The following is a 12,140-nucleotide window of genomic DNA, read 5'->3' as shown; positions in this document are numbered from 1 at the left end:
TTTGTGATGGGTTTTTTAGCCAATAAGCAAGCATAATCTAACAGTATGCAATTCCTTTTATTGAATTTATTAAGATTTATATAGTAGGGTTTGACTTCAGTGCTCAAAACAATCAGCTCAGTATTTTCACAAAAACATGTATTTATTAATTTATTCATGTATTATCTTGGCAGTGTAGCCCAGTTTATTAGTTATCTCCTAACTCTGCTAAATGGTGTGAGTATTTTCTTTCATTGGCTTCAAACCTTGATGTGTACTATTATGATTAATGCTATTTTTGGCAAATTTTTACTTCAAGTGGTACTCAAGATAAAAAAAAGTTAAAAAATGAGAAAGTACTCAGAGTAGTTGAATAAGACTTTTATTGAAGCACATTCTATACCTTTAAATCACAGGCTTTAAATATGTCAGCTAATTACATTGTCTCTAGGATTGGGGTTCAATTACACTTCTATTATGTAAGGAGTATTCAATTATTCAAAACCAGAAATTATATATCAAAGACTACAGTAATGAAAAATATTCACACAAATGAACATACAATTAAAATGGGGTTTATCAATATTATTTAACTAATTCATTATTATAAACTCTCATAGACAAAAACGTCACACTGAAAACGGCATGTTAACAATAAACTGATTGAGTAGAAATTGCATATAGTTCATTTTTCATTGGTGCCTCTTCCCATCAGCGCTTTCTTTGTATTTTGCTCTGGCTTTAATAAAATAATGTAACATTTTGGAGCAAATATTGCAAAAAGTAGACCAAAGCTTGAAGCTAAGATTGCAAATATTTCTACAGCTACTGTGTGTTTTCCTGGTGAACTAATATAAGCAGGAATGAAAGTAATCCAGACGGCACAGAAAATCAGCATGCTGAATGTGATGAATTTAGCTTCATTGAATGTGTCTGGTAAGTTTCTTGCTAGAAAGGCTAAGAGAAAACAAATACAAGCAAGCAAGCCAATGTATCCCAGCAGGCAGCCGAATCCAGCTGATGACCCAACATCACATTCAATAATAATTTTGGCATTTTGGTATTTGGTGTTTTTATATGGATATGGGGGTGCAGAGGCCAGCCATATTATACATATTATTGACTGAATAAAGGTAAAAAAGAACACTGTACCTCTCTGCTTTGATACACTAAACCACTTCATTGTGTTATTGCCAGGCAGTGTCGCTCTAAATGCCATTATTACCACAATTGTTTTCACTAGGATACAAGAAATGCATAATACAAAACTGATCCCAAACATCACATGTCTAAGCATACAGTTTAAGTCAGATGGTTTTCCAATAAAACACAAGGCGCAAAGGAAGCACAGGGTTAGAGAAATGAGCAAGAGGAAACTCAGTTCTGAATTATTTGCTCTTACAACAGGAGTGTTTCGATGGTATATGAAAATGGCTAAAATGCCCACTGAGATTAAACCCCCTACTGACGCCACTGTTGTCAGAGTAATACCCATGGCATCTTCATATGACAGGAACTCAATTTCTTTCAGTATGCAATGGTTTCTTACACTATTTGACCAAAAATCAATTGGACATTTGAAGCATTCGGATGAATCTATAAGAAAAGCAACAAAAAATTTCAATTAAGAAGAACATCCGTCCATCCACCCAGTCATTTTATGAACTTGCTTTTTGCAGGATAGGATCATAAGAGCTGGAGCTTATCTGACAGCATTGGGCTGTTTGGCAAGCCATTCAACTGCAAAGCATAATGATGGACACAATCGTTACACACACTAATACTCGGCAAAGAAAAGAGCTGCCAATCAACCCTAACATGGAAATATTTGGGTCTGAGAAACAACACCACCAGATGAAGATCCATTTCACCAAAGCAAGAGTGTACAAACTGCACAGATGATGACCAGGCTATGAGTTAATAGCTTCTGAAGATGTGAAGACAGTAGTATTAACGATTGCACCATTGCGCCCCTCTCATTAAGAACATAGTTCCAATAAATAAAAATATGAATTACTTATTACTGAATAAATATTATTAATATTCATCAGTCAAGAAATAATGGACCTACAGGTACCCTTGAACATACTAAATATTTTAGGTTTATCAACTGCCCTTTTATGAGTACAAGTAATAAGGGTAAGGGTACAAGCATAAGCTCACTGCCTTTGATTTCTGATCGCTCAGATGCACTGTATCAAGAACTGTCATTCACCAATAAGTGATATCACCACATTGGCTTAGGAGTATGTCTGGCAAACCTTCATCAAGTAACACAATATGCAGTTACATCCACAAATGCCAGTTACTACTGTACGGTGCAGAATAAAAGTGCTATTTACTTATCTGAGCTAGGAGGCATTTGAGATTGAACAGTTGCACAGTGGAAACAAAGAAGAAAAAAATAACATCACAGTTTTACCAGCTACAAATCCAGAAGCCAACATTTGTGATTGTATGGGGCTGTGTCAGTGCCAAGGGTAACTTGCACTTCAGTGAAGGCACCATTAATGCCAAAAGGCTTCTGGTTCCAGTTCCGGTTTCTTCCCACAGTCCAAAATCATGTAGGTTTGGTGCATTGGCGATACTAAATTAGCCCTAGTGTGTGGCTGTTTTGTGTTTGTGTTTGCCCTGTGACGGACTGACACCCTATCCAGGAGATTGTTCCTGCCTTGTGTCCTATGATATCTGGGATAGGCTCCAGCACCTCATTCAACATCTGTTCGGGAAAAAGTGGGTTAGAAAATGACTGAAATGAAATGAAATTCTACCTTCAGGACATCTCTTCCATGGTCACCCACACATATTTCAGCAAGACGATACCAAACCACATTCTGCGTGCATTACAAAGACATGGCTGCATAGGAAAAGGGTGCGGGTGCTTGACCGGACTGCTTGCAGTCCTGATCTGTCCCTAAGAATGTACAGCAAATTTTTGAAATACGAAATGCAACAATGAAACATGAAATGCTGAAAAAATGAGTGTCTTCAGTTTCTTAATGTTTATTAGGTGTTGCAAGAATTTACAAAGTGATAAATTATTTACTGTCCGAAATGAATATGTTGCAAGTATCAAAATCAAAATTTGTTTATTAAAAAAAATACAATTCATCAGTTGTAACATGAAGTAATGAGCTGCTATATTATTTTCAGGTGAAAGATCATTTATTATCATTTACTAATCACTGTTTTCTGTTGTGCATTTTCCATACATTTTCTGTGTTGGGGTTGTAAAATTCAGTATACTCACCGATTTTATTGCTTATTTCCCCTTCTGCACAGGGAATGCAGTCAAAACAGCAGACTGGCTGCCCTTTCCTGTTAGCTCTCCTTGTACCTGGAAGGCAACTTTTACTGCAAATTGATTCTGGAACCTTAAAGCAAAAAGAAAAAATTGGTGGAAAACTAGTTTTGTTTTCCATTGACATTGTCTGCAAATATGTGAATTAGAGAGTAGTTAGAAGTGCATGAATTATATTATTTTGGTGGAATATATCAGAAAATTGTAAATGCAGATAAATGTATTCAGTCGTGTCATCAGCAATTAATAATATTTTCTAGTCTTCTGAGCAGCATCCCCTTAGCAGGGACACTCATTTCAAATTAGTTATTTTCTGCACTGTTTAAAAGAATGCCTTACATACAATAATAAAAACACCTAAATTATTATGTTACCTTAAGAAAGTTATTTTACTAAACGACAACAATGTTTGCCATAAAGTAAAAGGTTATAAGCTGCCTACTGTTCTAGATTCTGTGCTCCAAAAGATACTCTCCTCATCAAGGAAAACCTCCTTTCCAGCAGATGCTGATTCATCAAAAAGGCCAATTGTTTTAATTTTCACACTTCCATTATTTGTCATTTGCCAGTTTATAATATCATAAATTGCTAGAGCATCTCCATTTTCATCAAAAGACACTCTTTCCCCTAAACGATTTGTGAAATTTACGCTTTTCAGATAATGTAGAAGCTTTTGGGAAGAATACAGATATAGTATCATAAAATAAGACATAATATTTTGAAATGAGAGAAAAAATATTACATAATAAATGGCTTAAAGTGATATTTTAATATTTTAAAATGGCTCACTTTTACCTGGTAAGGTTGCATGTTTTTGATGTCAGCACATTCATTGTTTTCAAAAGGGCCTTTTCCATTTTGACAACTCATTAAGTCATGCAATGCATGTGCTAATGCATACACTGCTTTATAAACATTATAGGCAATCCTTAATTCAGACACGTCATTATATGTTGTGTGAATTGTTTGAATATCTTCCAAACCAGTGCATTCTGTTCGCATTACAGATGATAGAGTTGTGTTTGTCTTTACTATGGTTTCTTGAAAATGACAGTCAAATAATTTTTCCCAGAACTGAAGTAGTAAATTGTTATTTAGGTCCAACTTGGGACGTATCTGATAAAGAAAACTTTCCAAATCCTGGATTTCTCCTCTACGAATAGCAATACCTAGTGTCCCACCGAAAGAGCCAAAGTTTTCCTTGGTGGCCAACACAGCAGAGGTGCTCCATGCTTCACTTGCAATCCACTGTCTGCCAGTAATGTTTTGATGAACTATTTCTTTTACCAAGCTCAATAATTCTGCCTCTGCTGAAAAGACAACAATCACTTTTGCTGTTGACTGCTGAATTGTATCAACTATTTGAAGAACCCTCCTATTGTCATTCATTGTGGAGACGGTTTCTATAAAAGAGATGCAGCCAAACATTTTAATTTCCTCTTGGAATGTCCTAAGAGCATATTGGCCATAGTCATCTTCACTTGCAATGGCACCCACCCAAGTCCATCCATAATGTTTAATTATCTGAACCATTGCTTTTACTTGAAAAGCATCACTTGGTACGGTGCGGAAAAATGTTGGATACTCTATTTTATTGCTTAAACATGAACAGGAGGCAGAATAGCTGACCTACAAAGGGGATTAAAACATAAAAAGGGCTTAGAACATGATTCTCTCATTATATTTAAAATACAAGTTATAACTAATAACAGCAAATATTAACTCTTTAACTAATGTGTATTTCTCTGCTATTTGGAAACTCATATTACCAGTTAGCATGCATTCTATCTATCTATCTATCTATCTATCTATCTATCTATCTATCTATCTATCTATCTATCTATCTATCTATCTATCTATCTGTCTGTCTGTCTGTCTGTCTGTCTGTCTGTCTGTCTGTCTGTCTGTCTGTCTGTCTGTCTACTGCACTCCTTTATGAGCATTTCAAGAAAATATCAAAGATAGCACTGATTGAACTAATGCTTTTAACGCTGAAAATATTCCTTCCTTAAGTATCCGTTCATGACTTTCAGATTTTTAGTTCCTTAACAATAAAGCCATTACATTTGTACCATTTAACATAATACATTACCAGTGGCATTTGGAATAGACTCAATATTCTTGAGATAGCAATGGAATGTGAAGACAGGGGGTCTCCAACTATGGCAACAACAGGTGGGGGTCCACTGCAGCCACTGTCGGTGAAATCATTGTCAAGCCCTCCGATCAACGCTGTTGCAGCTTGCAGAGCCACAGGCAGCTTTACACAGTTGTCGTAGACTCTGTACCCCAGAGTTATATTCGGGAGAAGTGTTTGATCCCTGTTTATTTCTGCAATTGCAAACAGCATTGTTTGAAGCCGCTGAAATACTGAAACCTCAAGACTGTTAGAAAATAAAAAGGAGCGAGTTATTTTCACTCATAAAAGGTCCCATTACATTTTTAAGGCATTGATTAGAAATCTGGAATGGCACACATTTATGTTTTTATTCAGAGGAAAGTAACAATGTAGTGTTTAAGCAACCAAACATAAAGGAGAAAAAGCTGTACAATTAAAGCATCATTCAAACAGCTACTTCTGTGAGCATTTAAACAGATTTCTTTTGTTTTACAAGTAGAATACATGTCACAAAATTAGAACAATAAACTTACACAATACATATTTTTTTATCTTGAAAACAATTATGCCATTACTGAATTGGTTCCTGGAGTTGCTCTGCAGCACAGTATTAATTTTATCACGTTCTATTTATATTTGTTATGTATCTCACCTTTTGCATTTCCATTGTTCTGGTTTGGATGTGAAGGAAAGTCCTGGAGCAGTTGCTTCAAAATTAATTGCAAAAATTCCTCCTATAATTAGATCTCCAGTTTTATACACCCCATTTAAATCAAACTGTTCTTGATGTTTGCATGTAGATGGGTTAAGGGCAGATACTGGAGACATAAAAACCAGATATGCAGATGTGAACAGAATACATGTCATTGTTGATAAGTTCAGGTTCTGTAAGCTAGTTTACTCTGGAAAAGTCCCTTATATAAAGAAATATTTTGTTCTCTAGAGATTTATTAGCAAAACAAGCAGTTGGGTAATAGGTTGCATGCTGTGGGGTAATGGCAGTTATTTTAAGAAAGTCATTGCTCTGTAACATTTGTGCATTTTTAATTACAATACACAATACAATACAACTTAATTTTTGTATAGCACTATTCACTGAGTGCAGGCACAGGGCACTGTGATCAATACTCAGTTAAAATACTAGTACATATTATACTAATTACTTAATACAGAACAGGTACACATATAAATGACAGATCTGTTAAAACACAAAAAGAACAAAGTAGAAGCTGATTGAACATAATTTGAAAACAACAATATCTGTCCATTAATTAATTGATGAACTATGGCCAGTTGACAATGGAGGAGATTAAAATTGTAAAAGAGGTGCAACTGGCTTCCTATCCCCTCCTGGGTTTTCTATAGTGGAGTTTGGGCAGGCTCAATCATAAAAATTAAAAAGTCATTATGATTTAGTGTAGTTTTATGCACTGATTTCCAACAGGACTAACCATTCAGAAAAATAAAAAATCTTCACATCTTACTTTATTCAATATCATATTAAAATGTAGTGTATCTAATTAAAATGAAAAATATATTAAATATTAACTCTGCTTTATATTCACCAATACACTACCTGAATATTCTTGGTCAGCGTTGAGTTAGGTACTGGGTAGGGAGTGGTACCACAAGGGACAGTAACATATTATAGCACCCTCTCAAACTCACTCATACTATAACATTTCATAAAATAACATAGTACACACTGCTTAACGTAATTCAGGGTCATGAGCAGCCAGAGGCTATCCTGACCATCTTAGGAGAAGGAAAAAACTCAGCCTTAGGTATGATGTCTCTCTATAGCATAACTCACACGTACTCTGTTACAGGAGCCAATGCAGAATCACTGGTCATCTGAACACACATCTTTAGAAATGTGGGAGGAAGATGAGACTATCTGGAGAAAGCCTACTGCAAACACAAGGAGAAATGCAACCTCCACACAGACAGTGATCAGGTGCAGGATTCACACAGAGCTCATTATTCTACCACCATTGTAGTCATTATGGGCCTCCCGATTCATACTGTGTCAGTTTCAACTCACCAATAGGCCTGACTTGATGTCTTTTACTATTGGGAAAAACCTGAAAGTTCTAGAAGAGACTCACCAGAATACAGGAAAAACTGCAAACACTGCACTGTAGACATACCAGTAAGGATCCAAGCACCAAAAGGCATCAGTGCTATTTAAGGCACCATAATAACTAGAAGTTAATATTCTACTATTCTACTTTACATTTCAGAAACAAAATCCTGAAATACAGGAAAAGTCTGGAGTTTGCTTCATGTTTTCATAGATCAACAATTTTAAAGCCCAAAAGTACATTTCTGATTCAGATAGAATCACTGTATACTGTGTTATTTACACTCTAAACTGTTACAGCCTGCTTCATGTTTGTTTTTTTCAATGCTTCTTATGGATTTAGTTTTTTTTCTCCATTTGCTTAACAATTGCAAAAAAAATGCTCCTTCTAACAGACTCAATTCAGTCCACTATCAGTTATTACAGTAAAGTAATAGCGCCTTCAACACCATCCAACCTATGGTCCTTAGAGACAAGACTGACATAGATGGGAGAAGATTCATACCTGGTGGCATGGACTATCTTACAGACAGACCTTAGTATGTGCGTCTCAGGAACTGCAGGTCTGACATTGTGGTCAGCAACACAGGAGCGCTGCAGGGGACTGTACTTTCTCTGGTCCTGTTCAGCCTATATACATCGGACTTCCAATACAAGTCGGAGTCCTGCCACGTGCAAAAGTTCGCTGACGACACTGCTATCTTGGGCTGCATCAGGAGTGGGCAGAAGGTGAAGTATAGGAACTTAATCAAGGACTTTGTTAAATGGTGCGACTCAAACCACCTACAACTGAACACCAGCAAAACCAAGGAGCTGGTGGTGAATTTTAGGAGGACCAGGCCCCTCATGGACCCTGTGATCATCAGAGGTGACTGTGTGCAGAAGGTGCAAACCTATAAATACCTGGGAGTGCAGCTGGATGATAAATTGGACTGGACTGCCAATACTGATGCTCTGTGTAAGAAAGGACAGAGCCGACTATACTTCCTTAGAAGGCTGGCATCCTTCAGCATCTGCAATAAGATGCTGCAGATGTTCTATCAGATGGTTGTGGCGAGCGCCCTCTTCTACGCAGTGGTGTGCTGGGGAAGCAGCATAAAGAAGAGGGATGTCTCACGCCTGGACAAACTGGTGAGGAAGGCAGGCTCTATTGTAGACAAGGAGCTGGACAGTTTGACATCCGTGGCAGAGCGACAGGCACTGAGCAGGCTCCTGTCAATAATGGAGAATCCACTGCATCCACTACACAGTATCATCTCCAGACAGAGGAGCAGCTTCAGCGACAATGTCCTGCTCCACTGACAGACTGAGGAGATCGTTCCTCCTCCACACTATGCGACTATTCAGTTCCACCCGGGGGTGTAAACGTTAAAATTATACAAAGTTATTGTCTGTCTGTATACCTGCATTGTAATCACTCTTTAATTTAATATTGTTCTTTATCAGTATCCTGCTGCTGGAGTATGTGAATTTCCCCTTGGGATTAATAAAGTATCTATCTATCTATCTATCTATCTATCTATCTATCTATCTATCTATCTATCTATCTATCTATCTATCTATCTATCTATCTATCTATCTATCTATCTATCTATCTAAAGTGTTGATGCAGAATGACATAAAACAGCCCCTTTTCCTTGATGAGGCCTCAAACCTACGTACAGTACATCATTGGGTAATATGATAGAAATTATTAAAATTATGGAGGAAGCAAACATGGTGGATGCCAGCAGTTACTTTAAAATCCCAGTACAAGGAGCATATATTTTTATTGAGTTAAGAATACATTTTACACATAGAGTATTGTAGCTGAAAGAAGCACCTTGGAGATTTTCCAAATATCATTTAGTCTTATTTTGAAAACAGGAGTTGAGTAGTAAAATACAAGTTATGGGAATTGCATGTCCTTGTCATTTCTCCTTTTTTCATGTATATATATATATATATATATATATATATATATATATATATATATATATATATATATATATATGTGTGTGTCTGTGTGTGTGTGTATATATATATATATATATATATATATATATATATATATATATATATATATATATATATTGTGATGGACGACCGGCTACAGACTCCGGTCGCCACCCCCAGGCCGCTAGGAGGAGCCCTCCGGACAGCATGATGGTGCCCCTAGTTCCAGCAGAGCCTCATGGACTTTGTAGTTTATATACACAGCCCTGCTGGATACCTTGGGGGCCACCGGGAGTCGCTGTAGGGGGGCTATTGGGGTCTTGTGTGCCCTATAACCCGGGAGTGCGTCATCATCGCGTGACCAGAAGGAACGATGTGCTCCCGGGGTGAAGAAAAGGACTGTTTACCCTGACCCCCTGACAGGGGATATAAAAGGACTATGGGAAAGGACTATGGGAAAGCCCAGACACTGAGCTGAGCTGAGCTGGGAGGTAGGAGGGTGAAGTGTCTGGGCGAGGAGGAGTGATTTATTGTTGGAGAATTATTGGTTTATGAATAGTGTGGTGTGGAGAGTGCTTTGTGCACCGTTTAATAATAAAATAAACAATATTTATACATTCACCTGGTCATCAGAGTGGTACCTGAGGGTTCAAGAGGTGGACAAAGCCTCTATCTGTTACACTGGCGTAGTCGGCAGGATACTCTGGCCGTCTGTTGGCAGAGGATCTGCAATAAAAATAACTTTTGTAGTAGCAGAGAACCCTACGAAGGTCCCTCTTGAAACCGCGGAGGTGAAAATCCCACCCGCGACCAAGAGCGCTGCAGCTGTGAGCCGTCCTTTACAGCAGACCACAATGGAGAAAAAATCAGGAAAGAAGAAGGGCATTCCCGACTGGGTGAAGACCATGACGGACGCCGAATTGACCTGGACTTGCCTGACTGGGTGTGAGGAGGACAGAGAGCCGATAAAAGCTGAACAAGCCCGAAGGGCGCAACAGCAGGGTTGCTGTCAGCCATCGGCCGCGCCGGAATCCCTAAACGGATTAGTGACACCACTACCACGGTTGGAGGTATGTACTGGGAAAACGCCCGAAGTTTCGGGTACCTTTTACTCATGTTTTGCAGAGGCATGCCTCCAGAAAGCAGACGGTGCGTCGGATGCCTTCCTCATACCTTGGCAAGATGGCCGCGTTACCCAGAAGGCAGGCCAGGCTAGGTGTCGTCAATCTTCAAGCCCATTCGAGGACAAAGTCCACGTGACCTCACGTGACGGCGACCAGGAAGAAGGTCGCTTTGGAGCCTTCGGTGAGGTCAGTGCTTCCCCGACGAGTTGGAGCTCCCTGAAGGGGAAGGGGGCGGCGAGCGATGCAGCGCCAACCTTAAACAAAGGTAAAGAGGGGCAGGAAGTGACTGTATGGTCTGCCGACAAAGTTAAAGAGGCAGACCGCAGCCAGCCGCGGGAGGCTACCCGTTCCTCTTCGGACTCCAAGTCCCAGAAGCCTGTGCGAAGCCCAGCAGAGCACGTGCCAGGAGCGGACGTGCGCATTGGCTCCCGGCCGGAGGGTGAGGGAAACAAGGAAGTAACCTTGCCTCCGGCCGAGATAACTAACTTTATAAACTTGCGGGAGCTCGAGAAATGTCTCGAACCCCTATACACTTTCTTCCAGAGTTTAAAGGAACTAAAGGAGCGTGTGGAGGAGCTGGGAGCTACAGCCGAAGCGCCGTTGAAGGGACTAATGGGATACCTGCGGCGATTAGGCCAAGAAGCCCCAACCTCAAGTAATGCGGCGGTGCAGGTAGGTGCCCTCTGTACCGGATATCATAAGGGGATGGAGTGTGAGCCGGCACTGCGTTTAATAAGTTGCGGCTGCCAAAGCGCTGTGAACCCGACATTGGAGCGTGGTACCATGACTGATTGGTCGGGGGAGGAAGCGATCGTTCCGAGGCATGCGTGTGACATGGCCTGCCGGAGTGAGTCGCCACTCCAGACCCCGACCGGTAAATTAAGGGCGTTATCGTTGGTTACCGGAGGGGCGGGGGAAGTGCCGATCTCCCCGGTACAGCTGAATAGTGCTGTTACCCGGAGCGATACGGTACTAATGACGCCGCCTCCGAAAGTACACAGGACAATGGGCGTGCAAACAGCAAAGAGGCTCTCTCTTCTCCATAGAGAGCCTCACGCTGTGCACAAGCCCCAGAGAAAGCAGGAGATCCCCGAAATAAAACGTGGGTTTCCTGACAAGGTAAAGAAAAGTGCGGAGAGCAGCAAAGTGACCGTAAAACCCTCTTTAGTGGAGGAAAGGGTGGAGCTGACCGAATTCCCGAGATGTTTCAGGTCTCGGGAAGAGAGGCCAACAGGAGGACGTCGGCAGTGCTACAACTGCCGGCAACCGGGCCATGTGTGGCGAAGTTGTCCCCGGAGGACAGGGGAGTGGTGGGATAGCAGATACACCGTTCCCCCAAGGTTCGCTGGGGGATCTCGACAACAGAACCACGGTCCGGATAACGCATCCTCCTGGAGGAGGACGTCCCTCGCGGGGATTGACGCTCCGCTCCAGTTGTCGTCGCTAAGGGGGGGGAACTGTGATGGACGACCAGCTACAGACTCCGGTCGCCACCCCCAGGCCGCTAGGAGGAGCCCTCCGGACAGCATGATGGTGCCCCGAGTTCCAGCAGAGCCTCATGGACTTTGTAGTTTATATACACAGCCCTGCTGGATACCT

General features: G+C 40.4%; 1 protein-coding gene across 1 annotated transcript; it reads right to left on the bottom strand.

Moving 5' to 3' along the window:
- Nucleotides 1–412: 412 nt before the first annotated feature.
- LOC114669608 (extracellular calcium-sensing receptor-like) lies at nucleotides 413–6,274 on the bottom strand. The gene is made up of 6 exons (XM_028825789.2): nucleotides 6,052–6,274; nucleotides 5,373–5,664; nucleotides 4,076–4,909; nucleotides 3,723–3,950; nucleotides 3,230–3,353; nucleotides 413–1,575 (listed from the first exon to the last, which is right to left on the bottom strand). The coding sequence occupies exons 1-6, from the start codon at nucleotides 6,264–6,266 to the stop codon at nucleotides 665–667; spliced, it is 2,604 nt and encodes an 867-aa protein (XP_028681622.2). The 5' UTR covers nucleotides 6,267–6,274; the 3' UTR covers nucleotides 413–664.
- Nucleotides 6,275–12,140: the final 5,866 nt, after the last annotated feature.

This window comes from Erpetoichthys calabaricus, chromosome 2 (genome assembly GCF_900747795.2).
Source record: "Erpetoichthys calabaricus chromosome 2, fErpCal1.3, whole genome shotgun sequence".
Taxonomy (NCBI): domain Eukaryota; kingdom Metazoa; phylum Chordata; class Cladistia; order Polypteriformes; family Polypteridae; genus Erpetoichthys; species Erpetoichthys calabaricus.
Note: the sequence above shows the minus strand (reverse complement) of the source record. Positions and strands in the feature narration are given on the sequence as shown.

Excerpts from the sequence above, each read along its gene's own strand:
- LOC114669608 (XM_028825789.2), bottom strand. The coding sequence starts at position 6,266 with ATGACATGTATTCTGTTCACATCTGCATATCTGGTTTTTATGTCTCCA. Across the intron at positions 5,665-6,051 it reads GAACAATGGAAATGCAAAAG|TCTTGAGGTTTCAGTATTTC; the intron begins GTGAGATACATA and ends ATTTTCTAACAG. Across the intron at positions 4,910-5,372 it reads GTCTATTCCAAATGCCACTG|GTCAGCTATTCTGCCTCCTG; the intron begins GTAATGTATTAT and ends TCCCCTTTGTAG.